The 27,712-nt window shown below is 43.6% G+C and overlaps 1 protein-coding gene across 1 annotated transcript in view; it reads right to left on the bottom strand.

The window, feature by feature from the left end:
- Window positions 1-7,774: 7,774 nt before the first annotated feature.
- Window positions 7,775-27,712, bottom strand: part of RELL1 (RELT like 1) — a 75,975-nt gene continuing 56,037 nt past the window's right edge. Inside the window, exons 5-7 of the mRNA XM_068975258.1 lie at window positions 27,406-27,642; window positions 22,651-22,789; window positions 7,775-9,809 (exon numbers count right to left, since the gene is read on the bottom strand). Of these exons, the coding sequence (XP_068831359.1) occupies window positions 22,654-22,789; window positions 27,406-27,642 (373 nt within the window). The 3' untranslated portion in view covers window positions 7,775-9,809; window positions 22,651-22,653. The remainder of the gene's footprint in view (window positions 9,810-22,650; window positions 22,790-27,405; window positions 27,643-27,712) is intronic.

The following is a 27,712-nucleotide window of genomic DNA, read 5'->3' on the forward strand; positions in this document are numbered from 1 at the left end:
ATTTTTATTCTCATCACTATCATTTATTTTATCTTCATCATTTAACCATTGGAGAATACACAGTAATTTATGCCTAGTTCCAATTTTAAGTCATGCTGTTTGAGGCATTAAAACTGACCTATTTCTTTTATCCTCCCTTGCTGCAAATACATCTATATTAAATAAAATGCAGTTTTAGTGCAAGATAGAAATCTTTCGTTAGATAGGGTTGGATAGTTATTTCAGAGGGATTGTTTTCTTTGGTATTCTCTCTACAATTTCTTGACAGATTAACTTGCAAATAAAAAGAAATCGAGTTCTTTTTAAGGCTGTGCCACATTCATCTCTCTTTCTTGGCTGTGCTAGGTCTTCGATGCTGCACAGGCTGTTCTCTAGCTGCGGAGAGCAGGAGCTCGTCTCCAGCTGTGGTGTGCAGGCTTCTCATTGCGGTGGCTTCTCTTGTTACAGAGCACAGGCTCTAGGGTGCGTGGGCTTCATGAGTTGTGGCCCCTGGGCTCAGTAGTTGCAGCTCACAGACTCCAGAGCACAGGGTCAGGGTTGTGGCTCACAGGCTTAGTTGCTTTGTGGCATGTGGGATCTTCCTGGATCAGAGTTCAAACCCACATCTCCGGCACTGGCAGGTGGCTTCTTTACCACTGACCCACCAGAGAAGCCCTACATTCATGTCTTATCCTAACAGTGATAAGACAAAATGACAGCCTGAACATGCAGGGAAAGAGCACACCCCTTGTCTTATAGATCTGTGTCCATTTAACATCAGAGTAATGAAATAATTCTCTCACTGAAGGTATTTGGTCTGGTTCCAGAAAAATCATGGGCCAGAAAGAATCCCAGAAGTTCCTTCTGTTACCCAATTCCTCCTACTCACCAACCCCACCCCCACCCTAGATCCATCTTCAACATTAAGCAATATGAATGTGGCAGAAACATCAAGAACCCACACTCAAATGGTCAAGCTTTCATCACTGTATCATTTTTTTTTTCACTAAAGAGGAGCTTAATTTAGCAACTCTGAGGTAGCTCATTGAGTAAATGCTGGCTGTATCCAGCCCCATGCTAAGTTCCAGATGTTCAAGCTGGATTTAGAAAAGGCAGAGGGAACAGAGATCAAATTGCCAACATCCATTGCATCATAGAAAAAAATAGAGAATTCCAGAAAAACATCTACTTCTGCTTCATTGACTACACTAAAGCCTTTGACTGTGTGGATCACAAAAAACTGTGTACAATTCTGAAAGAGATGGAAATACCAGATCACCTCACCTGCCTCCTGAGAAACTTGTATGCAGGTCAAGAAGCAACAGTTAGAATAGGACATGGAACAATGGACTGGTTCCAAATTGGGAAAGGAGTCCATCAAGGCTGCATATTGTCACCCTGCTTATTTAACTTACACGCAGAGTACATCATGTGAAATGCCGGACTGGATGAAGCATAAGCTGGAATCAAGATTGCTGGGAGAAATATCATTAACCTCAGATATGAAGATGACACCACCCTTATGGCAGAAAGTGAAGAGGAACTAAAGAGCCTCCTGATGAAAGTGAAAGAGGAGAGTGATAAAACTGACTTAAAACTCAACATTCAAACAACAAAGATCATGGCAATTGGTCCCATCATTCCATGGCAAATAGATGGGGAAACAATGGAAACAGTGAGAGACTTTACTTTCTTGGGCTCCAAAATGACTGCAGCCATGAAATGACACTTGCTCCTTGGAAGAAAAGCTATGGCAAACCTAGACAGCATATTAAAAAGCAGAGACATTACTTTGCTGACAAAGATCTGTCTAGTCAAAGCTATGGTTTTTCCAGTAGTCATATATGGATGTGAGAGTTGGACCATGAAGAAGGATGAGCACCAAAGAATTGATGCTTTTAAACTGTGGTATTGGAGAAGACTGTTGAAAGTCCCTTGGACTGCAAGGAGATCAAACCAGTCAACCCTAAAGGAAATCAGTCCTGAATAGTCATTGGAAGGACTGATGCTGAAGCTGATGAGATGGTTGGATGGCATCACTGACTTGATGGACTTGAGTTTGAGCAAGCTCCAGGAGTTGGTGATAGACAGGGAAGCCTGGCGTGCTGCAGTCTATTGTGTAGTTCATTGAGTAAGTGCTAGTTGTATCCAGCCTCCTGCTAAGCACATACATGCATGTTCAGTCACTTCAACCGTGTCCGACTCTTTGCAACCCTATGGACTATAGCACACTATGCTCCTCTGTCTATGGGATTCTCCAGGCAAGAATACTGGAGTGGGTTGCCATTTCCTCCTCCAGGGGATTTTGTCGATCCAGGGATCGAACCCATGTCTCCTGTATTTCCTGCATTGCTGGAGGATTCTTTACCACTGAGCCACCGGAGATGGTCAGTGCTTAGAGCACTACTGGCCCAAGCTTGTGGAACCCTCATGGCCACCCTAAAAAGACACATGTTATCTTCAGTCTCTAGGCAGAAGATTGAGATCTGCAAACCTTAAAGCCAGAGGTAATGTCATCTGAATGCCAAAGCCGTGCTCTTAAGGGAGCTACAGTCACAAGCCCTGTAGCAGATCAAGGAAAGATGGGGGAAGGGCAGTCATCCCAAGGCAGTGAAGTCGGGAGAGGGTTTGCACGAGCATTTCAGAGCAGAAGCTGCAAGGGCCAGGGCCCCTGACTGAATCCAGAGCAGCGCTGGGTGGTCTCAGCTGGAAGACTGGAGACCTGGGCTCCACCAGCCATGTGGCTGATACCCCTCATGGATCTACTTCTCTGTAAATAATTGCATTGCCTGTGGGGTTTTGTGGTTGTTGTTGCAAGTGATAGAAACTCTACACACATGAGGTAAGACCAGAGAGAAATGTTCTTGGAATGGTCGTAAAACTCAGACGGGCAGCTGAGCCTCAGGGGCAGCTGCATCTGGGTCTTGAGAGAACCCAGGACTGCCTCTCTTCCCTCGGCATCTTCCCTTCCTTTCTTCAGACAGGCTTCCTCAGCACGTCAGGAAGCATGGCCTCCACCAGCTTTAGCCACCAGAGAAATGAACCACTTTCTTCAGCTCCAGTTGTTAAATATCCCAGGAAGAGACCCCATTGGGCCAGGTCACAGATGGTCATGCGCCCACCTCAGTCACATCGAGCTGTGGTCAGAGAGTGGGCCACCTGGCTGTGTTCTAAGAGGGAGAAGTGTTCTCCAGGAGCGGTGGCATCATTCACAGTCAGTAGAGGCACTGGGCTGAAGGAGCTTCAGCTGCCCCTTACACACACTACCTCTTCATCTTCAGATCTCTTTATCTTTTTCTTTTAAACATTTGTTTTATTTCTTTTGGCTGTGCCAAGTTTTAGATGCAGCATGTGGGTTTTGGTGTTTTTTTTTTTTTAGTTGCAAGATATGGGCTCTAGTTCCCTGACCAGGGATCGAACCCAGGCCTCCTGCAGTGGAAGCAGAGTCCACGCAGGACGACCAGGGAAGTCCCCTCAGGTCTTTTTTTCTCTTCCTGTGCTCTGCCTCCTCCAAATATGGATTGTCCTCTATTCAATGCCTTTTCCATGAGGGTTTTGAACTCTTAACTGTGGTTCAGAATCAGAGCAAGAAATTTCCTGGCTCAGCTCCACACTTGGAGAAAATTCTGTGTGCTGAGACTCTTCCCAGGCCACCTTGACCAGCTGTGGTGGGACAGAAACACACAGACCCTACCAAGCCTGGCCGTTGAGTCACAGCGCTCATCATCAGAGTGAATATGGAGATCATGGCAGGCCCCATGACTCTGCATGCATATTTCTAGTCCTTAAAAATCCTATGAGATCATTTTACAGATTAGGAAACTGCTTCTCAGAGATAAGACAGTTTGCCAGCACTATACCATCATGAGCGTCAGAGCCAGGATTCAAAGCCAGTAGCAAAGACTGAGCTACTTCTTTAAGATCACACTGCTTCTATACTCATACCACTTCCAGGGCAGTATTCAGGGAATCAGGTTCCCTTCAAAGTGGAACTCAATGATTCCTACCAGCATCCAAGGTCACGCATGCAGGAAAGCAAGTTCCTAGGTAAGAAACTGGGTTTCCTGTGAGAAAGACAACAGAGACCAGCTGGCAGGGTCAGAAAATGAGTAAAGAAAAATCCAAATTTTTACCCCCATAAAATAGTTAGATAATCTTTCATCTTTTTAAAGTAGATTTTTGTTTATTCATTCAGTAAATCATGCCTATATACTTTCTGAGCTCCAGGCCTTGAGAGAAGATCCCCACCATCAACAGAGCCAAGCTGTGCCGCCTGCAGTTCTCGCGTTCGGCCGGCAGAGGGCGCGAATGTCAGCTCTGTGAGAGGCGGACGACAACCGTCAGGACAGCTGCTGAATCCGGTGGGCAGCGACACCAGCTGGGCGGTTACAGAATGCCCGGACAGAGTCCCAGGTGTCCTTTCAGACGTTTGGATCTACCATGAGGGACCTCCAGAGATCTGAGAACAGACCTGAAGAATGGTCCTGGGAAGATGAGGCATGAAGGAAGGAAGCCCTGGACAGAAGCTGCCCCACAGACAAAAGGGTCAGAGGATTTAAGATCTGGCAAGGATCTTGCAAGCAAATCGGAGTCTCCTTTGACCACAGCCAAACGCTTTATTGGCGGAACCCCACTTCCAAAGCATCACCATCCTGCTGTCGTGGGTGGGGGGGAAGGAAGTGTTTCTCCATGCTTCCACTGTGTCAGTTCAGGGTGGAAGAAGCCTCGATATCTGATTTTGAGGAAGAAGGGCAGAAGCATACAGGGCCAAGGACCCTCAGTCTCCCTGGCACTTTCACCAGGACCTACCTGTGTCCAGAGAGAGCTGAATCCTAGGGAAGATCCTAGAGAGGATATCAAATTGTTGATTAGGAACAAAACCTGTAACCTCAAATGACCCCTTTCCAAAATGAGAGACTGGCGGGGGGAGTCCTAATATCTGCCCTCATGCGTACATTCTAGGTTTCCTGGTTTTCATGAGCTGAAAATTATAAAATCAGCTTTTCCACTTCCTTAGCATAAGCTGTTACTGATCATCTCGTTTTCAAGGAAAACACACACATACAGATACACATGAAAGTTCAAAATCAGAACCCAATGAGGCACCACAAAGAGTGAAGTTTGCTGTACATACATTTTAAGAAACTTAACCTGGATGGAATGCAGATGATGACAAATGACTGTGTTAAAACTGAATCACATAACCACGCCCAAGGGGTGGGGAACGAAGGTGCTGACCTAAGTAATTCTGGCTAACGGGCTTCTGGCTGGATTTTCTAAGGCTCAAAACTAGAATAGTACACGGCACTATGCTCTCATTGGAAATCTTTCTTTAGGGCTCTATATTCAAACTACTTTATACATATGCTAGAGTTGATACACATATAAAAAGATCATGGATCATAAGAGCCAGGTTTCTTTACTGTTGGAGAAAAATTACAAAGGGGGAAAGTGGGAAGTTTAGAGGGAAGTCTGTGGAGCTAGACTGGGGTCAGAGGCAGCAGTTATTTTGTTCTAAAGATAGTTATACAGAGGGTTTCCTTGGTGGCTCAGTGGTAATGAATCCACCTGTCAATGCAGGACACATGAGTTACCCTTGGTCCGGGAAGATCCCACTTGCCTTTGAGCAACTAAGTCTGTGTGCCACAACTATTGAACCTGTGCTCCAGAGCCCGCTAACCACGAGTGCTCAAGCCTGTGAGCCCTAGACCCTGCGCTCTGCCGCAAGAGAAGCCACCGCGATGAGAAGCCTGTGCACCATGATGAGAAAGTGGTCTCCGTTTGCTGCAACTAGAGAAGAGCCCAGCACAGTCAAAATAAATAAATTAAATTTTTTAAAAATAAAGATAGTTACACAGGGACTTCCCTGGCACTCCACTGTAAAAGGCACACATTTGATTCCTGCTCGAGGAACTGAGATCCCACATGCCACATGCTACGGCCAAAAGAAAACATAAAAAGTTACATAAAGAGGTGTGTGTGTGTGTATGCATGCCTGGAAGCAGTAACACCCCAGCATCAATGAGCACACCTAGTGCCCTGGTCTCTACTTCTAAACACCATTCTCCAATAAAGGGAGCCAGAGCTCCTCAATTAGTGGTGGATTCCAAGGCTGAGATTAAAAAAGCACAAGATGAGAGGATGAGCCTGGAGCATCTTATGGTATCCAGAAAGGTAGAAAGGGCAAAGGGGATAAAGAGAGAAAGTGAAGACGAAATAAAGAGAAGGAGCCATATCAAAAGGTCACAGCCACCGACCTGAAAGAGTCCCTCCACAGTAAAAACAGCTGCAGGCAAGACCCACCAATAGATGGTGCAGGGGGTTGAACTGTGTCCCCTAAAGAGATAGGTTGAAGTTCTAACTCCAGGTTCCTGTGAAGATGATTGATCGTATTTGGAATCGGGGTCTTTGCAAATGTAATGAAAATGCAGTTATCCTAGATTACTAAGGGTCCTATATCCATATAATGATTGGTGCCCCCATGAGAAGATGAGTGAACAGAGGCCCACGCACAGAGATGTCCATGTGAAGACAGGGGCAGACACTGGAGCAAAGTGGCTACACAGCAGGAAATGCCAGTGACTGCCAGTAAGCACCAAGAGGCAAGGTGGGGCGTGGGACAGTCAGGCTGTTGCTTCCTCAACTGTGTAAGAATAAATTTTCGCTGTTTTAGGCCACCACCTTTGTTTTTTATAGGAGCCCTAATAAAGTAAGACATGGTAAAAATTAAAGGGTGAAAGTTTAAGCAGAAATAGGATGTGCCTAATCTCAAAGTGTGTGTGTGCGTGCATGCACGATCAGTTGAGTCTTTTTGAAACTCCCATGGACTGTAGTTCACCAGGGTCTTCTGTCCATGGAATTTTTCAGGAAAGAATATTGGAGTGGATTGCCCTTTCCTCTCCAGGGGATCTTCCTGATCCAGGGATCAAACTCACATCTCGTATCTCCACTGGCAGGCAGTTTCTTTAACCCTGTGCCACCTGGGAAGCCCCAATCTCAAAGTCTCTCCCCTCAAAAACTTATTCATTACGAAGGGAAAACTAGTGACTTCATAGAAATGAAAGCTGGTGGCCACCACCTGGGCCAAATAGTGGAGGCTGACATCCCTAGTGATACATACGAACCTCACGTTCTCCCCTAACAGCCCCTCAATATGGAGCAAGAGGAAGGGCATCATTTCTATAATGCAAACCCTCGGTCTAATCAGGAGAAACAGCTGGCACACTTAGGTTGAAGGGCATTCTATAAGATAACTGGTGAGTACACACTAACATGTGACGATCCTGAAAAACTGAGGGACAATCACCAGTCAGAGACTAAGGAAGCCAACGGCTAAGTGCGGTGGGCGATCTGGAACAGAACAGGATGCTAATGGGGTAATTGGTGACACTGGAATGACGTTGTGACTTAATCCATAGTGTTATACTGATGTTGCTTTCTTAGCTTTGATCATCGTTCAATGGTTGTGTAAGGTGATACTGTAAGGGAAAGCGGGGTGAAGAGCATACAAGAACTCTTGGTACTGCTTCTGCAGTTGTTCCATACATCCAAAATGCCATACAGTCCATACATCCTCAGACTTAAACAAAATAATAATCAGGGGGTGATATCACTATGGGAAGAGGAAGAACCCAATGAGCAAAATCAGCCAAGTGATCACTTGACAATTTAGACATAAGGAAATGGTCACTGTGTCATTAAGCCTGATAAATTATACCAACCACAATTGTACTTTTCAGCACCCAAGGCACCAACAGTTGGATCATTCAAAAACAGCTCCCTGTGTTTAACATTTTTATTTTTAACTCTTCTTTGGTAGTACAAAAGTTGTAGAAGTACAAACCAGACAGTTAAAAATACACTTAACACTCAAAATGGTGAAAAATTCCCTTTACAAATTTTTACATCGAGGTGGTAGCCAACTCATTTATTACATCAGAAGTTAGTCCATCATTAGTGTTTTATACAGTAACTTTGTTGCGGCTTCCCAAGCCTTCTAAAGAAGGAGGGAAAACACAAAAGGCCTGTAAACATCAGTTGCACTGGAGACACTTAAGGATTCTTATTAGATAATATAAACCAGTAAAAAGCGCATATATTGAATGCTTAACTCTTGGCATATTTGGAAGCCAGTCAGACAGCAACTGCTCAAGTATTAGAAAATATTTAAAACATATGTACTCTTGGTATAAATACAATTTTAAATATTTTGAGTATTTTCTTATCTGTTGTATTGCTATTTTAAAAAGTGCTCTGACCTGAATAAAATTAAAAAATAATTAAAGCTGAAGAATATCTTACACTCTATCCCTCATCATTTTGAGGGCATGATATTTTTAAAACAAAAAATGATTCCTTTTTATAAAACTACTGGTCTAGACTGCATGTATATTATTTATACTAATGCACATCCCCCCCCCAAAAAAAAAATTCTTATATTGCTACTTTTTGGAGCACAGTGAAATTTATTTCCATATTGCCTTCTCCTGGTCCACTGTGTATATGCAGGCACACATACACCTTTTAATTAGTTGTCAGCAAAAACTCACATGAAATTGAACCTACCATTCACTTAAAAGGTTAGAAATTTTTAGTCTGGTGCCAGAAAAAGAATGGAATGAGTATATTTACAGTTAATACTTTAAAGTACATTTTCATAAGAATTATCTTTTGGGAGTAAATGAGAACTGTGTTTTCTTTTTGCAATAAAGGAAGTGCCCTGGGGCACCACAGCAATACTGACACGGAGGCAGGTCTTGGAGAAGTTCCTGCGCCTGGACCCCTTTCCTCTTGGCCCAGACCTACCATAAATATACTACTTCCTTCACCTCTGGGTTCTTCCAGGTGTTCTGTAAACAGCTTTTTTTTTTTAAAGTGGCGTATTCCAGGCCTACAGGAGAAAGTAACCCTCAAGAATCCTTTAAAAACAGGGACTAGCTACAAGATGGAGAACAGGAAGACCACCAAGGAAAACACACCAGAGGAAGGTGCGGGCCCTTCTTACATCAGAAGTGGAGATTGTTTTGTCTTGGTCTTGGGTTATCAAAACAAGGCTTTTTTAGAGTGACTTGAAACCATTTTCCCCCTTATCCAATGGCTAAATAAGATTTGCTTAGCTTGAGTTAAAAAAAAAAAAAAAAAAACTCACTATTTTATGAGTGACCTAGGAGTGGCATGCTGGCAGCAGGTCAGTGCTGATTTCTGATCTCCAAATCCAAAGTCTAGCATCTGGTTCCCTCCAACTCCATACTCTCTTGGGGGGGATTAAGTACCCAGGGCTAGACTACATCTTCAAGGAGCCTTCACCAGCGAAGATGCCATCTTTTATTTTCTATTACAGTTAAACTGTAAGAGGATCGTCTTACAACCAGTAACAAAATGAGATCCAAGGGTTGGGGGGACAGAAGCACAGGTGCACAGACGTGTGTACACACACGCGTGCACATACACACACACTCTGAGCATTAGCTCAGACCATACCCAAATAGTTCCACTGTACATAGTGGCCATACTGGAGAAGCTGCAGTGTGTACACCAAGGCCACGGATGGGGGATTGGGAGGGACAGTGGTTGGGAATATTAAAAATATGAGCTCTTTTCCTCCTTGGATAGGGAATAAAATTTTTCATCAGACATTTTTTAAACCAAAATTTGTTTCAAAGCAAACTGAATTCTGTATCCAGCATGGCAACAATATTCCCTTTTAGCTTTCATCCACTTGCCTGTAGACTCTACCATAGAAATTGTAGAAAAGATAAAAAATAATTCCCTAGGCAACTTCGCATGTTTTAAGTTCTTAGTCTTTTAGAACTCTTCACATATAGTCATACCTGCAAGAGAAAACCAAAAGGTAAAGCATTATAAAAGGCAAGCATCATATCCCATATTAATCTGCCTGAACATTTAAGAACATGGGGGAATTGTAATCCATCCTCACCTTGTCCCAGCCTATCCCACTCCATCCTATTGCATTCCTTCCCTCATTACAGGTTCTTCTAGAATTCGGTCTAAGGAAATTTAAGTACCACAGGACTTCTTTATTTTACAAACCAAGAAAGAACAGAACTTGAGAACCACCCTAGTCTGAGGGCATTGGCCTGTTGGACACAAGGTTCTGGGGTGACCGGTGGGTATCCTCCCTGGATATCCTGTATTACTTATTCCAGGAACCTGTTCTTTAACTTTTCATTTATATTCTATCAAGTAACAAGCTACAGGGTGAATGTGGTCATCACAAGTATCCTTACATGTGTCAGGCACAGGCTCTTTCCCAAGCCACAGCAAACTGACTTAATTTCACATCTCCACTGAGCAAATGGGGCAGCCTGACTGGGACTTTGCTGGGCGAGTAAGAACACAATGATAAAATGCTCGATCCTAGGTCTTCCTTCTCCTTCAGAAAGCTACATACAATATTTTTAGGTTCTTCTAACAACTGGCCCACATCAGTGTCTATGTTTAAATTACAAATGATGCCCCTTGTAAACCTGAAAAATAATTTTCTACTTTTTTTTTCAAAGGGTGTTTTGTTTGGTTGGTTTACAGTGGTCTCACCTAAGTGACAGAGTTATGAACCATTTTACTTTCCTGTCTTGAAGATCCAGGATACACAGGCATACTAAAATTCTATGTACGCCTGTGTATACTGAAACACACACACCATGCAGGCCAACCTACAGCGGGTTAAGAAACAAAACATTCTCTTGTCTCTCCAGATTGTGTTTGCCTATAAATGCTAAACAGAAACAGAGATGAAACCAACTTACAGAAATATGAAGAAATAAAAAGAGTCAAAAGTATGTCTTTATTGAAGTATTACTTTGTTTTTGTACTTATTTTTGTTGTTGTTGTACTGATTTCATAATTCATCCTTCAGGATACGTAGTCCAACACTGTCCACATTATCCTTTTCTGCCATTGTGTCATTTATAATATTCTGTGTGTGTGTGTGTGTGTGTGTGTGTGTGTGTGTGTGTGTGTGAAAGACAGAGAGATTTCCCAAACTAAACGGGTTGGGAAAAGGACCCTTATCCCTTTAACTGAAAAGGAAATAAAACAGTGTTCTCTAAAACAGCATGAACCAAGTTCTTAATTATAAATGAATAAGTAATTCCCCACACTGCATTGATACAACCCAGCACAAGTGAACTATGGATTTGTGCCTTAAGACTGAACAAAGTCAACTCCGGGAATACTGTCGTTTGAGAGTTGATTAATAATTATATGGAAGATTCTAGCAAGGAAAAAAGGTAGAAAAGCCAGAGGTGCAAAAATAGAAAAATTGTCCTAAAAGAAGATAAAAGTAAACAAAAAAGAGAATTTTCTCAGGAAAACTTCAAACTAGGCCATTAACTAGAAAATAGGTACTCAACTATTTTTATGTCTCCTCTTTTATCAGCTGCTCCCTCAGCCCTGGACTTTCTTGCATTACAGAAGCAAGAAGGTCAAAAGCAAGGGATGTCAGGCTTAGAATGAAATGTACCATCAAAGTAAACATTTTCATCATTCCAACTTAGTAGAACTTCCCATTTAGAGTTCTTTGCACAGGTTTGACCAACTTTAAGGAGAGGGCATGTAAGACCAAGGCTGGCTAAAAAGGAAGAGTCTGGGGCCAGTGGCCTGTCCCCAAATCCAGACCCTGTGACTAGCTGTTGAACCTTGGCCTCTCTGCAGCATCCCTCATAGAGCTGTTGGGGTTTTACATAAGAGGATATATGTACAATGCTTAACACGAGGCCGAGCAGTCAGTAGCCTCCTTAAAGTTAGCTATCATGACCATCACCAGCATCTCGTCAAGGTGGCTCTCTTCTACAATGGTCTTCTGTGGCGGAATAAAACTGCACTGCATACAATGTCTTTGAAAGAGGATGTGAAAAGTACAAACTGCTGCTTAAAGTCTTGATTACTAATACCTGAAACAAGGCAGAAAAAAGGAAAGTTAACATTTCAGGGGCTACTGAACGCTACCCAGCACTGATTACAGTTCTGGGCTCTCCCTCTTCACAAAGACACACTTAACAATAGGGAAAACTTGACCAGCATGGCAGCTATCAATTCCCAGGTAAATGCCTGTCTTATCTGAGCAATAATCCAGAGGAAAGAAGACACCAGGTTCTGAACAACTTATAAATTTCCAACTGCAGCCTTTTTTCTGGTACTGTGTCATGGTGCGTTAAATTCCTTCTCATTTCATTCTATAGCTGTGAATACAACTGTATTTATGAACAAACATATTTTAAAATAGTATTTCTATACTACAGCACATTAATGTTAAAAGGTGCCTTCTCTAAGGGCACACAGCAGTGTGAATGCCAGGGATGGGCTGGCGTGAGCGCTAATGAAGGCCAGAAGCAGGGACCACAGGGGGAAAAACACTCCATCCACCGGTTATTCTCAGGTCCACCCCTATGGGACCTTACATAATTAATAAGACTGACCTATCTTTTTGGGGGGTAAGATGGGGGAAATTTGGAGATGATTATCTTACACAAGTGATTACTCAAGCTGGGAGAAATGAAACAAAACTTCCATATACTGAAAAGACAATTCAGAAGTCCCAAGTGTGACTATTTCCATCATAGAACAAGACTGACGGAGAGAAATTAAGAACGTTAGAGGAAAAAAAAAAAAAAATCTAGAAAAAAGTGGTCATCTTTTTCTGTAAAGTTTACTGCTTTCTACACAATTCTAATAATAAAAACAATCATTCCATTATTAAGGTTCCACACAAGCCACAGTAGAGCTTTGATTAGAACACATACGTCCCTTCCTAAAAGGGATTCTCCAGAAAAAAGGATCTGACCCCTTTAATAATGAGAGCCATGTTTTAAGAAATTACAGGCCTAAAAACACTCATTGACAGTGAACACTAAGACCTCCAAGGACAGGGGATGAAGGCAGGAGCACTGTCTGACTACCAACAACAGTGGCTGACATTTACACAGTGCTATGTACCAGGCACTGCCGTGCTAAGCACTCCAGATTCAGTAACTCACTCCTTCCAGCGACTCCATGAGTCAAGGCCGACTCTCATTTTTCATAAGTGGACACTGAGGCTAGCAGGTTCAATAGCTCGCCCAAGGCCACACAACTAATAATAGGAAAGCAGTGGTTCCAGCCCAGGAGGTCACACCTGGAAGCCCCACAGTCACTGCCACACCAATCACACGGAGACATTCATGGCACTGTGGGGTCTTCCGGAGCCTGCCCTTGTCTGACACCAATGGGGAAGCTGTCCACTCCCTATAGCTTTGAATTTTCTCACATTAGTTGTGGATATTATGGAGAAGTCTGAGGGTTAATCTGAGTTATAGCTTCACAGAACTTTTTAAAGACTTTTTGATGTGGTCCATTTTGAAAGTCTTTATTGAATTTGTTACAACATTGCTTCTGTTTTCTGTTTTGGTTTTTTGGCCCCAAGGTATTTGGGATCTTAGCTCCCCGACCACGAATCAAGCCCACATGCCTTGCACTGGAAGGTGACATCTTAACCACTGGACCACCAGGTAAGTCCCAGCTTCACAGCAATTTAAAGGTGTTCATATATTTAGCAACATTGGGCTTCCCAAGTGACAACAGGTAAGCTTGTGATTTACCAATCCAATGGATGGTGAGAATCAGAGCACTTTATTCCAAGTAAAATGGAAAGTTATTCTGTATTTGGAAAAACAAGGGTTCACTTGGGAAGGATTCAAACGAAATACAGCAGTTCCCTACTAGTCTCAATACACCTCTGACTCAATATCTACACTAAGCTCCAGGCAGAACCACTTATGACTCCGAACAGTCCCACCTCTTTCTACTAAGGAAAACAAAATGAGCTAAACGCTGCCTCTCTACCGCCTTGCCTTTAGGAGGTCTCTCGTGCTCATGCTAAGTCACTTCAGTTGTGTGAGACTCCAGGCTCCCCTGTCCATGGGATTCTCCAGGCAAGAATGGGTTGCCTGGAGCGTGTTCCCATGCCCTCCTCCAGGCGATCTTGCCGACCCAGGGATTGAACCAGCATCTCCTAGCGTCTCCTGCATTCCAGGCAGATTCTTTACCGCTGAGCCATCAGGGAAACGCCAGTACGTCTCTACCTGAGTGTCAAATAAACAAAACCACAACATCTTATCGGTGACATCTAACCTGCCTCTCTGAGCCTCAGGAAAATTAAGAAACATCAAAAACTATTCATTTGGGGGACTTCCCTGGTGATCCAGTGGTTAAAACTATGTGCTTCCACTGCCAGGGGCACAGGTTCGATCCCTGGTCAGGAATTAAGAAACTACATGTCACATGCCCCCCCAAAATTAAATTTTTACACTTTTATTTGCTAAGTGTTTAAATAGGCTCCATCTGACATAATACTGCAATAATAACATGAAGCATTTGCCTATTTAGCAGTTGCAAAGTGCCAAGGAACAACATCCCTATGAGGCAGGTGGTAGTAGTATTAAGCCCATTTTGCAGATGGAAAAGCCAAGGCATCAGAGGCTAAGGAACTTGTCCAGGAATACACAGCTGTAAGATGCCAGGCCAGGACTTGCCACAAGGAGTCTGGTTCCAGAACCCATACTGTGGAGCTACTACACCATCCATCCTTGTAAAAAATAGATGACTACTAGAAAACAGGGACTACTGTTTATTTAGCTAGTTAAAGTTATTAGTTCCAAGTCTTGAGTTACAGATTAAGAAACATAAAAATCCTGAATATGATTATTAATTTTCTCTTCTTTCCCATTTTAGGCCAAAATGTCTCCAAAGGCATTTCCTAGGATGCCTTAGGTCTGCCCTTTCTTTCATCCTCCAAAATCCCCGTGAGCCTCCAATGCTGCAGCTTCTGTGGTGAAAGGGCAGACATCGCAGCCCTCTTTCCCAAGCCTTGTCAGAGGGTGGCAGGGCCACCTAGGAGGACAGATAAGCTCCCTGAGCGGTCAGCGGGTCCCCTTCCAGCCAGCACTAGGGAGGCACCCTGGAGCAGACCCTGGTGAGGGAGATAATTGAGGAGAGGAGACAGTTAACTTTGGTGGCAAAACAAAACAAAATCTCTGGGCCCCCAAGTTATCTAAATTCTGGGAACACTGACAAACGTTTCAGTCTCTCTGTACACAGATCAAAGGTGTGGAGAATAATTTAGAACACTATAGTTATAAGTATGTTTTAGGTCAACCCCAGATTCTCAGATTATGTCCATAAATGCTTTGGGGGCTATTCCCAACAACACAGAACCAACAGGGCATACAACATTTTAAATGAGTCCAGCACGTCCACTCCTCATGGCTAAATCAATGTGGGAGCATAAAAACTGTTCAGGGAAGTTATCAGTCATCAACATCAGTAAAAAGGAAGGCGCCGACACGTATCTAAGTTCTTATTTGTAGAAGGGCCAAGGAGGGGGCTGCAGACACATATGTACGTTTTTTAAAAAATTCTTTATATATTTATCGGGTCTTCGTTGTGGTGTGGGGGCTTCTCTCTAGTTGCCTGGTGGGGCATGTGAGATCTTAGTTCCCCAACCAGGGATTGAACCCACATCCCATGCACTGGCAGGTGGATTCTTAACCACTAGACCACCAGTGAAGTCCTGACACATATATGTGCTGTATAAGCAGGTACATGCATAGCATAATCCTGAAAGGATACTGAGGACACAACCACCGTGGTCCCCTCTTGGGAAAAAGACTGGGAAATGATGTGTGTGTGTGGTAGGGGTGAAAGGGTGTAGACAGGATAAAGTCTTGGTTTTTCAAAGACATTTTTCACTCCACAACTTTTTAATGCTATTTGAATATTATATTGCGTGTATGTCTCATTTTTCCATTTTTAAAAGCGATTCCATTTCAAACACTTGTAATATCCAGGCTCTCAGAAGCAGTGAAGAGGTTGAACTATCAGGAAGTCCAAGCTCAGGCTCTGGAATGAACCATCCCTGATAACCTTGAACAATGTCCCTAATGTCTGAGGACATTCTTTATTCTTAAACAAGGGGACAGGGCCGTGGGGAGAAACAATTACTACAAAAACTAGCAGAAGTTCCATGACAGCATGGCCCACCTCTGTCCCTTTTCCACACTGTTGCGATCCTAAAGCCTGGCACATAGCAGGAGCTCAATAAATACTTTTAAAAGACAAAACTGTACTGGAACTGACCTGAATTAGCCATCACAGCTCCTCTGAGATTGCAAAGTCTATGATCTCAGTCTACTTGTAAGAAAACAGAATAGCTCACAAATTTGGACTGATCCAGACACAGCTCTAACAGCCGAAAGACATCAGGTGGTCCCCATAGGAGATGGAGCCTAGGGAAAGTTGATAATGTTGAAATGATCACCGCTGTGAATTACAGGGCTACACTGAATGAGGATTGTTTTCTCTGTTGAAGCAAAGCTTCCTTGAACTTCAAAGCCACATCGGAGCATATTGGCTCCAATCTGTGGATTTCTTCCCACCTAAGCCCTCTCCCTACCTAGCTCAGGGATCTAGGAAAAGTTCATCCCACTGAGCCTGGCTCTTCAACTACAAAGTGCAGAGATGACCACCCATAACTCATCAGGTTGCATTCAAATGTCTATCCCCCACTTAGCTCTTCTCATCTGCCTGGTTCTACAGGCCTGTGTTTTGCACAGGCAGTGAATAGTCAAGGACAGATGTTAACCTCCCTCCACTTTCATATTTAAGATGGACTCAGTGGGATTGGTCTTTCATATAAGGACAACACAAGCATTAAAGAAAGTACTGCTTTTACTCTTTAGAAATGTATTATGCCATTTCTAAATCAGCCAGGTGGTCCTATCCATGGCTATCTGAGTGTAGTTTCTATCTATAAATGCCAAGGAACCAACTGAAGGGGCTTCCATCAAATATGAGATCCTTTCGCTTTAAAAAAATATATATGTATTTTGCCCTGAAAAAAAATATAAGCTATAGAGAAAAAAATTAACTCATGGTACTTAAACTTTCTCAGGCTTCCCAGGCAGCACTAGTGGTAAAGAATCCGCCTGCCAGTGCAGAAGACATAAGAGATGTGGGTTCAATTCCTGGGTCAGGAAGATCCCCTGGAGGAGGGCAGGGCAACCCACTCCAGTATTCTTGCCTGGAGAATCCCATGGACAGAGGAGCCTGGTGGGCTACAGTTCATGGGGTCACAAAAAGTCGGATATGACTCAGCGACTTTCACTGCACTGCCTGTCACAAGAGTTCAAAAGCAAAACGGAAACAAGCATGCCTTCCCTCACTGTTAGTGTAGGAAATGAAAGCCCTGAAGGTCAGGAGAACTGACCTTGTGCCTGGCCGTGGTCCTGAAGAGGAAGGGAGCATCATCCCTGAGATAGTCTTGGCAAAAAGGAGACTTTTATCCCTGAGCAGAGCCCCAGCCACGCAGCAGCACAGTTAAGATCAGATAATTCAGTCCACACTACCTCTTCATATAACCTCTTCTCTGATTTGTCTAATAAAAAAAAATTTAAGTTACAACACTTTTCAATTGCCTTGTTACTAATCCTGATGCCACCTCCAGGAAAAGGGGCATGGTTATTTCTAAGCCCCTCTTAACACAAACAAGAAAACAGCCCAAATTCCTAAGGGACTTGCCAAGTATCTATTTCTGAAATGTCATCAGAGTCCAAAGCCCTAATGTTCTTAAGAAGTAAAAAGCGAGTCACAGTATCCAAAAGTGATGCTTGAGGAATGAGCTAAGGAATAACGAAGACCCCTGAGAGTGGGGTGGAAATTACTGATAATAGTGAATAGTGAGTGAGTTAATACTAACTCTGTGCCAAGGCCTGATTTAAGAATTGTACATACACAGTATGTCATTCATGTCCAAACACCCCACCCCACACCACTTTAAAGATGAAGAACTGAGGATTGGAGGGGTTAAGTAACTTGCTGAAAACAATCGGTAGTTAGTGGCATAGTTAAAATTAAACCTAAGCAGTTTAGGGACTTCACAAGAATCCATCTGCCAGTGCAGGGGACGCAGGCTTGATCCCTGGTCTGGGCACTAGGATCCTACATGTCTCGGGACAACTCCGCCCACACACTGCCACTACTGAGGCCCTCAAACCCTAGAGCCAGTACTCTGCAACAAGACAGGCCCCTGCAATGAAAAGCTGGGCTCACTGCAACTAGAGAAAGCCCACGTGCTGCAACAGCGCCTGCGCACAGCGCAGCCAAAAAGAAAAGAATTAAAAAATAAAAATAAAAAAATTTAAAGCTTAAAAAAAAAGGAATTCTTAAACAACTCCCTCCCTGCCCCCACCTCAGGAAAACTTACGCAGTTTAAAACTCAGCTGGCCTTTCTATTTTTTTCTCTTGGTAGCACCACTCGGCTTGTGGGATCCTCTTAGGTCTCCAACCAGGGATCGAACATGGGCCCTCAGCAATGAGATTGTGATGTCCTAACCACTGGACCACCAGGAAACTCTTAAAACTCAGCCTTTAATCACTAAGCTAAAGGACTGAAATAAGAATTAATAGAATAGCTCCAATAACAAAAAAAACTTGAAACAAAAAGATATCTTATACAATTTTTGTTTTCATAAAAAACGTTCTGCAAGCTTACCAAATCAATGTCTTCAATAAGGTACTACCATAAATTGGAAAAAAAAAAAGGCAGGGGGCGGGGGCAGATACTTCAAAAACATGTGCTGGAGATTGCTTAGGACAGCATCACTTTTAAAAAGCAAAAGACCAATGATAATGAAGACAAAGCAGTGGCATTTGGAGGCTGAAAGCAATTTGATTTATTTAACTTTGAAGAACAAAAGCTTATTCTTCTAAGAAGAAATAAAAACACATTTTCTGTGGAAAAAAGAAACCATTTTAACTGCATTGCCAAAATAAATCAGGCAGAGGGCAAATCAGATCCAGCTACAAAATAGAACTCAGGCCAAGGAAACAGAGGGGAAAAAATGCCAAACAGCAGATTTTATTTTTTAAAAATAGAAGGAAAATGCCAATAAAAATTACTTTAAAAGAAAAAATAAAAGGAGAAGGAGAGGGAGAGAAATCCTAAATCCAGTCTGTGGTATCAGCCGCTGGATTTTTTTCTTTAAGAAGGAATCCTAATCACTGGGTAGATGTGCATTTGCATTCAAATATTTGGAGCAGTCTTACATTAAAACAGTAGCCCCAGGTGGCTCAAACAGTAAAGAATCTGCCTGCAATATGGGAGACCTGGGTTTGATCCCTGGGTTGAGAAGATCCCCTGAAGAAGGAAATGGCAACCCACTCCAGTTTAAAACAAGGCTTTTCAGTAAAATAGCATGGCCAAAAAATCCAAATTTAAACAAAAACATTTTTCAAAAAAAAAAATACAACTCTAAAGATACATAATACTCCTGTCTTACTGTATTAGCCACATTCCACTGCAGATCTTTTGATTCAGCTCAGAACAAGCTCAGAACTCTGCTATCTGGGTCCAGAAGGAAAAACTTCCAGATTTCTCTAGTTGAAAAATCAAGTCCTATTAAATAGCCATCTCTTGGAGGATGATAAATAATAAGAAACCAAGCAAGAAAATTTTTCATGAATACATAAGTATTTTTAAGTGTCAACGAATATTCCCTTCCCTCCTTTCTTAGAGTCCATTCTCTCAGGCTCACCAGACATCCTTACTTAGCAAGTCCCCCCAGCAGACTCTAATCCCAGGACCTGATTTTCCCAGACCTGGCGGAGTGGTGACGTCTGGGACTCCAGGAGCCAGACTGCCTGGGCTGGACTCTAAACTCTACCACATTCTTACTGCTAACTTCAAACAAGTTGCTCCAACTCTCTGTGCTTAACCTGGCACCTCCCTACTACTCCTTCCAAAGCACGCCAGGTACACAGTAGATACTCAACACGCAGCACGTATTATAAATAAATTAGTCCCATGGGTATTCATGACACTACTCTCTCTACTTCTGAGTCTCTCTGAAATTTTCCAAAATAAATATTATTTTTTTATTCCAAAATTAATTAAAAAGTTGAAGGCTCAGAAAACACACCCCTTTCTAAGGTCACTCATGTGCTTGTTGATCCTTTGGCCAGCACACCACCGCCGAGAGCCAACGACGTGCCAGACACTCTCCTGGTACCTGCATTCAATTGATGAATTCAATATCGTATTTCACATTCAAGAAAACCAAGGGTAAAAACAGTTAAGGACGATTTCCCAGCAGCAAAGCTAGGATGAAAGCCCAGGTCTCCTAATCAAATCCAATGCTCTTTCACAAAATTCTGGGAGATGACTGGATGCTTTGCAGAGAGTATCGAAATTTAAACCAGTGAGATGTGGTCAGAATTCCGGATGACTGGATCAAATCCAGATACAGACAGAATTTGGACCAAGAACACTAGTTGAGCAAGCCTAATTCTTTTAACCTTCCCAGATCCTGAGTGCCTCTCTCTGGGCAGTAGTGGCCAAAACCAGCCACGGCACATTAGCAAGGCTATAATCCTGCTGGGCCAGACCAAGGATCACCTTGCACTTCCTGCCCAAGGGCAAACAGTGTCTTCTTACCCACGGTCTGCTCCATCCCTCAACACACCGCCAGGTTGATGACTCATCTGCAGAACTGTCATCACAACTCATGCTTTCTTTGCAGCTGACCTGGCTGGCCTTCCTCACCTTAGACTTGAATAGCCACATACTTCTCTTCTCAAAAGGCAAGCCCTCACGCTTTCAGTCAGAATGCTTCTCTAATTGACCAAAATCACTCAGAACTCCAGTTCTAACATCTGAGGACCACCTACTCTGTCAGTAACACTTTCTGCAACAATGGAAATGTTCCGTATCTACATTGTCCAATATGGCACACCCTAGCCATCTATGGCTATTGGACACTTAAAATGTGACTAGTGCAACTGTAGAGCTAAATTTTTTATCTTAATTAATTTAAATTTAAGTAGCCATAGATGACCAGTGACTACCATATTAGACCACCAGGTTCTAGATCATTGGGGGAAATGTTCTGCATTCGTGGGTCTTCAGCTGCCCCTTCATGAGCACCCCAGGATGGCAGAAGAGTGTGGCTGGTCTTAGAGTCACAGACCTTGGTTCACATCAGCTCCTCCTTCCAGCTATGTGACCCACACCATGTATATTACTTATCCTTTCCATGCACTGATTTCCTCATCTGTAAAGCAGGGATAAAAGTATTCATCCCATTAGGAAATGTTTATAATAGTGACATGTGAGATATATCTCAGTATAACATCCAGAAGACTACAACTCTGAACTGACATCAGTTGCTTTTATTATTATCTTCATCATCCACTTCCTTTTCCTAAATACTGGTTCCCTTCCCAAGGCAAGAGTAACTGACTAAAAAGGAACTCTGCTTTTAAGAAAGCCCCTGTTGGGCTTCTCAACTCACGGGGAGGGGCCAGATCTTCCCAAGGGCAAGACAGCAAGAGTTAGAGCTGGAAAGCTGAGAACCCCTATGTCTTATGGAATTCAGGAGCACAATTCCTCCAGATGACTTTTGGATCATCGCCAACCCCTCTGAGCCTGGGCAGGTTATCAGAGAAGCTACACTCAAAAGCCACTTCTCCCCCCACACAGCCACACTGACCACAAGTGAATTCACTTATAATGATTAGTAGCACTGACTGAGCATTTCCTATCTCCCAAGCCCTGGGCCTCCTGCATTATTTCCCTGATATCTTACTGCCATCCCTCCAGGTAGGCAGTATTATTTTTACTTCCCAATGAGGAAAGTGAGGCACAAAAAGCCCAAGCACCATGCCCAGGTCCCAGCGCTAGTGAGTGGTAAATGGGGACTTGACCTTGCTATTTCCCTGTACCTTCCAGGACCCTGCCTCCCCCTCCCTTTGTAAGTGGAACCTCTCCTGCCTTAACACTCAGGCTCTGATGGTTCCACTGAAGACTCTGGAGCTGGTCACTCCCTTCCTTTTATATCTAATAAAGAACATGAAAGGGATGGGCAGGACTCAAGCCAGAACAGAAAGCAAACAGGAAGATAAAAGCTAAGCCAATATCAAATTAGCAGAGGCTTTTTTTTTTTAAGTAATATCTTCCAAAGTTAAAACAGCCAAACTAAGAAGCATTCACTTTCACTTTTAAATTGCTTCAAAATATCTGATGGAAAGAGTAATATTTCTACTAGGGATATTTTAGAACTGTGAGGCATCAAAGAAAACTAGTTTCTCAACGGAAAAAGCATTGCTATGCTTGCTCCAGGCTTTATCAAATCCCTGTTAACCTAGAAGTGACGACAAGATTATGTGTCATTTGGCCTGAATGGTTTTTAAGAGGATTTTTACCACGCTGCCAACATTTAAAAGTCTGTGGTGATTTCATATGTAAAAACTCCTAGATTTCCATCTTTTTTTTGCAAAGATATAGCCACACTAAGTGCCTCCTGTCTTGTGGGCATGCAAACCCTATAGATGGGGCATGCGATCTCTAGTTTACCACAATCTCCACCACTCCACATTGCCTCATAAGTAATCCTCCTCATCACCACGTAGGCCAAGCCTCTAGAGGCACCTGTGTTGATGGGCTCTTCACACAAAGCTCTGGGCAGACAGGAGATGGTGTTCTGTCCCCTAGAGCCCTGCCTGCTCCACTCGCATGTCCTTGCCAAGTCACTCTCATGTCACCATAGACCCCAGGGATGCTCTTCAGCACCTTCTCCCCGCCATGTGCCACCCCACCCCCATGCCGCCACATCCGCAACTCACCTGCTACTCTGCGTCACTCTGCTGTCTCTTCACAGGCATCACCGGCACCTCCCCATTGACACTGTCGGTCCCACTAACCGACATCAAACTTCTCCGCTCCTTCTGATTGGACTTGGGTTCCACTTTTGTAACTCTAAACCTGAGCGGGTGGAGCGGGGGGAAGAGGAGATATGATGGGTTTTGCTTTTCCACTGTACAAGAATCATGAATGAACTAAAAATCCACCTGGAGGATCCCAAAACAAATGCAATCAAAAGTTAGGACAGCAGTGAAAATCACCACATTCACAGGTGCACACTACTATATATAATAAAATAATCAACAAGAGCCTACTATGTAGCACAGGGTTCAGTTCAGTTCAGTTCAGTCGCTCAGTTGTGTCTGACTCTTTTGTGACCCCATGAACCACAGCACGCCAGGCCTCCCTGTCCATCACCAACTCCCGGAGTTCACTCAAACTCATGTCCATCAAGTCGGTGATGCCATCCAGCCATCTCATCCTCTGTCGTCCCCTTCCCCTCCTGCCCCCAATCCCTCCCAACATCAGAGTCTTTTCCAATGAGTCAACTCTTCGCATGAGGTGGCCAGAGTACTGGAGTTTCAGCTTTAGCATCAGCCCTTCCAAAGAACACCCAGGACTGATCTCCTTTAGAATGGACTGGTTGGATCTCCTTGTAGTCCAAGGGACTCCCGAGAACTATACTCAATATTTTGTAACAACCTATAAGGGAAAAGAATCTGAAAAAGAATACGTGTGTGTGTGTGTGTGTGTGTGTAATAAAAACTGAATCACTGTGCTGTACATCTGAAACTAACATGACATTTTAAATCAACTATACCTCAAGCAAAAAAAAATTTTTTTAAAAGAAAAGAAATTCACCATATACAACAGGAAGGTCCATCCCACAGAGCAAGGCTCCCGGTCCCCCGCCAAACCTCCCAGCTACTCTTCACTCAACACATCACAGACTCTGCTACGCAGTTTATAGAGCATGTGAAAAGGCACTAAGAAACAAGGGCACTCAAATATGAAACAGCCTCAGAGCTGTGGTTTCTAACAAGGACCTGAGCATTTACATCAGTTGTTTTAACCACAGAGATTGGATAAAAGCTTGGCTAGTATGTAAATCAGATGTTCACTAGGCAGTTGCCCTTCTCAAACTTTTCCTGGCAGAATGGCTATCTCTACACACAGGCACGCACACACACACATGGCCCCAGTCACATGCTTATCAGCATCAGTCAGAGGCAGGGTTTTTGTGTATGCTTGGGTTTTGTCTGGTTTTTTTTTTTTTTTTAAGCAAATTTGGCTTTCATTAAGAGTTAAGGAATTCGAGAGAAATTTTCCTTAAGAATTAAAAGAGAAGGAAAATTTATTCAACTGGAATACTTTTCTCATAAGTCTTTTGTTAAGTCTCTAGTCCTGGTCTTCATTTCCCTCATAACCATCTAAGATAAATTCTGCTTCTTTGTCTAAAATGAGCTCACCCACCAGAAGCAGGAGGGAGATGCTGCAGAAGTGAAAGGAGGATCAGGAAAAAAGCTGTCACCACAAACCTAGGCAGTCAAACTCTTAAGACTCTCTTGAAGCAACATATGCTGAAAAGCAGCCTGTGCTCATTCAACATTCATAGTATTTATTCTGTTAATACCTGCAAGACACAGAGTTGGATGTGGGGCATTTTTTTAATTAGAGTTTAATTACTTTACAGTGTTTGTGCTAGGATCTGGGGCATTTAAAAAAGCCATGTTGAATCTGAGTAGAAAGTTTCAGCAGATTTTTTTTAAAGCAAACAAAATACACTTTGTCCAAACAACTTGCAGGTTCTCACCCCACTCTACATTCATAAGTTCCCATGACTCTGTTCTGAATAAAACAGCATGGTCACGAGGAGCACTGTTTTGCTGTGAGTGGCAAAGAGCCATGCAGTTTCCTTGTTGCCTGTGCAACACATGGTAAAACTCAGTGAAACTCAAATGATAAAATAATAATAACAGACAACAACTCCTTATTTCTAATTTTTATTTTATATTGTAGCATAGCTGATTAACAATGTTGTGTTAGGTTTCAGGCGTACAGCAGAGTGATTCGGTTATACATACACATATATCCATTCTTCAAACTCTTTTCCCACTTAGGTTACTACATAATATTAAGCAGAGTCCCTATGCTGTACAGTAGGTCCTTCTGGTTAATAAGAGCCAACAATTCTTGAGTGTATAATAATCGACAAAAACTGAATTAAGATCTTTACATGAGTCACCTTATTTAGTCTTCACAGCCACCCAGTGAGGTGTCATTCCCATTTTATAGAGGCGGATACTGAGGCACAGAGAGAAGGAACAGTTTGTAGTGATGCCAGGACTCAAATGAGGGCAATTTGGTGAGTCTAGGCTACTCTTCCTAGAGTTATCAGCAGAGAAAGCAGGACCATATAGGCAGCACTGTCAGTGTTTGCTCAGGGCTTCCCCAGTTTACTGCCTTTGCCCATGCAGCATTAGCCATGCAGTTCCTGTGGGACTCTCAAAATCAACCAAAAATGCTGTGTGTGTGTGTGTGTGTGTGTGTGTGTGTGTGTGTGTGTGTGTGCTTAGTCACTTAGTCATGTCCGATTCTTTGCAACCCCATGGACTGCAGCCCGCCAGGCTCCTCTGTCCATGGGGATTCTCCAGGCAAGAATACTGGAGCAGGTTGCCATGCCCTCCTCCAGGCCATCTTCCCAGCCCAGGGATCAAATCCAGGTCTCCCGCATTGCGGGCAGATTCTTTACCATCTGAGCCACCAGGGAAGCTCACCACGTATCATCAAATTACTACCCTGGTTGTTCAGACCGTAAAGAAACTGCCTGCAATGTGGGAGACCTGCATTCCCTCCCTGGGTCAGGAAGATCTCCTGGAGAAGGGAATGGCAACCCATTCCAGTATTCTTGCCTGGGAAATCCCATGGACAGAGGCACATGATAGGCTGTAGTCCGTGAGGTCACAAAGAGTCAAACACAACTAAGTGACTAACACACACACATCATCAAATTGATTCATCACCCCCAAAGACCTCCGCATCACATATAGGTCACCAGTAAATGGAACTTTAAGACCGGGGAACCAGGGCACAGAGGAGGCGAACTAAAGAAAGCAGTCCTAGGAACCCACATGATCTTACACGGCAGAGACTGGACCAGCTCCTTCTCTTTCCTTCTTCCCAGCACATGGCTGGATGACAATTCCTACCTCCCTGGGTATTAGGTGTGGCCGAGTAATTGAACGCCAGCCAGAGGAATGTGAGATGAATGAAATGTGCCACTTCAGGCCCATCCCATTAAAACCTTTTGTGAACAATCCTCTGAGGACTTTCTCCTGCTAGCAAACCTGGCAGAGGCACAAGATGGAAAGGACCTGGGGCTCTGGATGACCGCTCCAAGAGCCACCACCAATCTGATCTCCACGAGTGACAGGAACTGCTATATAGCGTGGAGATTCTTTATCTATTGGAGAAAGTGTGATGCTGTCACTTGTCCAGGCCAAGGGCTGCACCGAGAGTTGCTAAAACATTAGTTCTGGGTGTGTCTGAGGGCACTTGCAGAAGGCTTTTGCAGAAGATATTAGCATTTGAATTGGTTGATTGAGTAAAGATCTTCCCCAGTGCAAATGAGAATCATCCAAACCCTCAAAGGCCCAAACAAAACAAAATGGCAGAGAAAGACTGAATTTGCTGTTTTTCCTTGAGCTGACACATTACTCTTCTTTTGCCATCAGACATGACCATTCCAGGTTCCTAGGCCTTCAGACTGGTGCCAGGACTAACACCATTGGCTTGCCTGGTTCTCAGACCTTTGGGCTTGGACTGAATTACCACCAGCTCTTCTGGTTCTCCAGATTGCAGACAGAAAGTGGTGGGGCTTCTTGTCCTCCATGAATCATGTGAGCTAATTCCCATAATAAATCTCTTCTCATACGTATGTATGTGTGTGTGCATATATATATATAATATGGTGAAGGTTTAGTCGCTAAAGTCATGTCCAACTCTTGGCAACACCATGGATTACAGCCTGCCAGACTCCTCTATCCATGGGATTTCCCAGGCAAGAATACTGGAGTGGGTTGCCATTTCCTCCTCCAGGGGATCTTTCTGATCCAGGAATCAAACCCACATCTCCTGCGCTGGCAGGCAGATTCTTTACCTGAGCCACCAGGAAGCATAATATAGAATCTTATTGATTATGTATATATATGCATGCATGCTCAGTTGCTTCAGTTGTGTCCAACTCTTTGCAACCCTATGGAGCATAGCCTGCCAAGCTCCCCTGTCTGTGGGATTCTCCAGGCAAGAATACTGGAGTGGGTTGCCCTGCCCTGCTCCAGGGGACTTTCCCGACCCAGGGACTGAAACCATGTCTCTTACATCTCCTGCATTGGCAGGTGGGTTCTTTACCACTAGTGGCATTCTGGGAAGCACACACACACACACACACACACACACACAAAATACATAATCTTATTGATTCCTGGAAAACCCTAATACAGCAAGTAATTAATTTGTTACCTTAATCAATACATCTCACATCTGATCTCACAATAGCCACCTCTTAGAATTCTTCTTCTGTTGGAAAAATGCAGGACTCACACCAGAAAATATCTAAGAAGGCAAGAGACAGGACCAAGCCAGGCTCAGGAGAACACATGCTACATTTAACAGGTGTACAAATCCACACAGCAGAGCAACCATGTCACACAAACCCCGAGCATCCCAGGACTCACCTGCCCACAGAGAGGACGGTGACCTCTCCTTGGCGCCTCGGGCGGCCCTCTTTGGACTTGTTGGTGGGTTTTATGAAGTGCCACCGCTTGTGCCTACACCGATGACACACATCCCGCTCGACGGGACCTCCCACTGTGTGCAGATGGTGGCCGCAGACATGCTTCCCTGGGGTGCCCCCTGGTGACAAGGGCCCAGGGCTCACCGGCGGGCTCCCAGGAGTGCTGGGCGTCACTGGGCTAAGATAGGAAGAAAAAAAATTAAAGGTTACTTGAAAGAAATAGCTATGTCATTCGCTCCCTCTGTAAT

This window comes from Capricornis sumatraensis, chromosome 7, assembly GCF_032405125.1.
Source record: "Capricornis sumatraensis isolate serow.1 chromosome 7, serow.2, whole genome shotgun sequence".
Classification (NCBI taxonomy): Eukaryota; Metazoa; Chordata; class Mammalia; order Artiodactyla; family Bovidae; genus Capricornis; species Capricornis sumatraensis.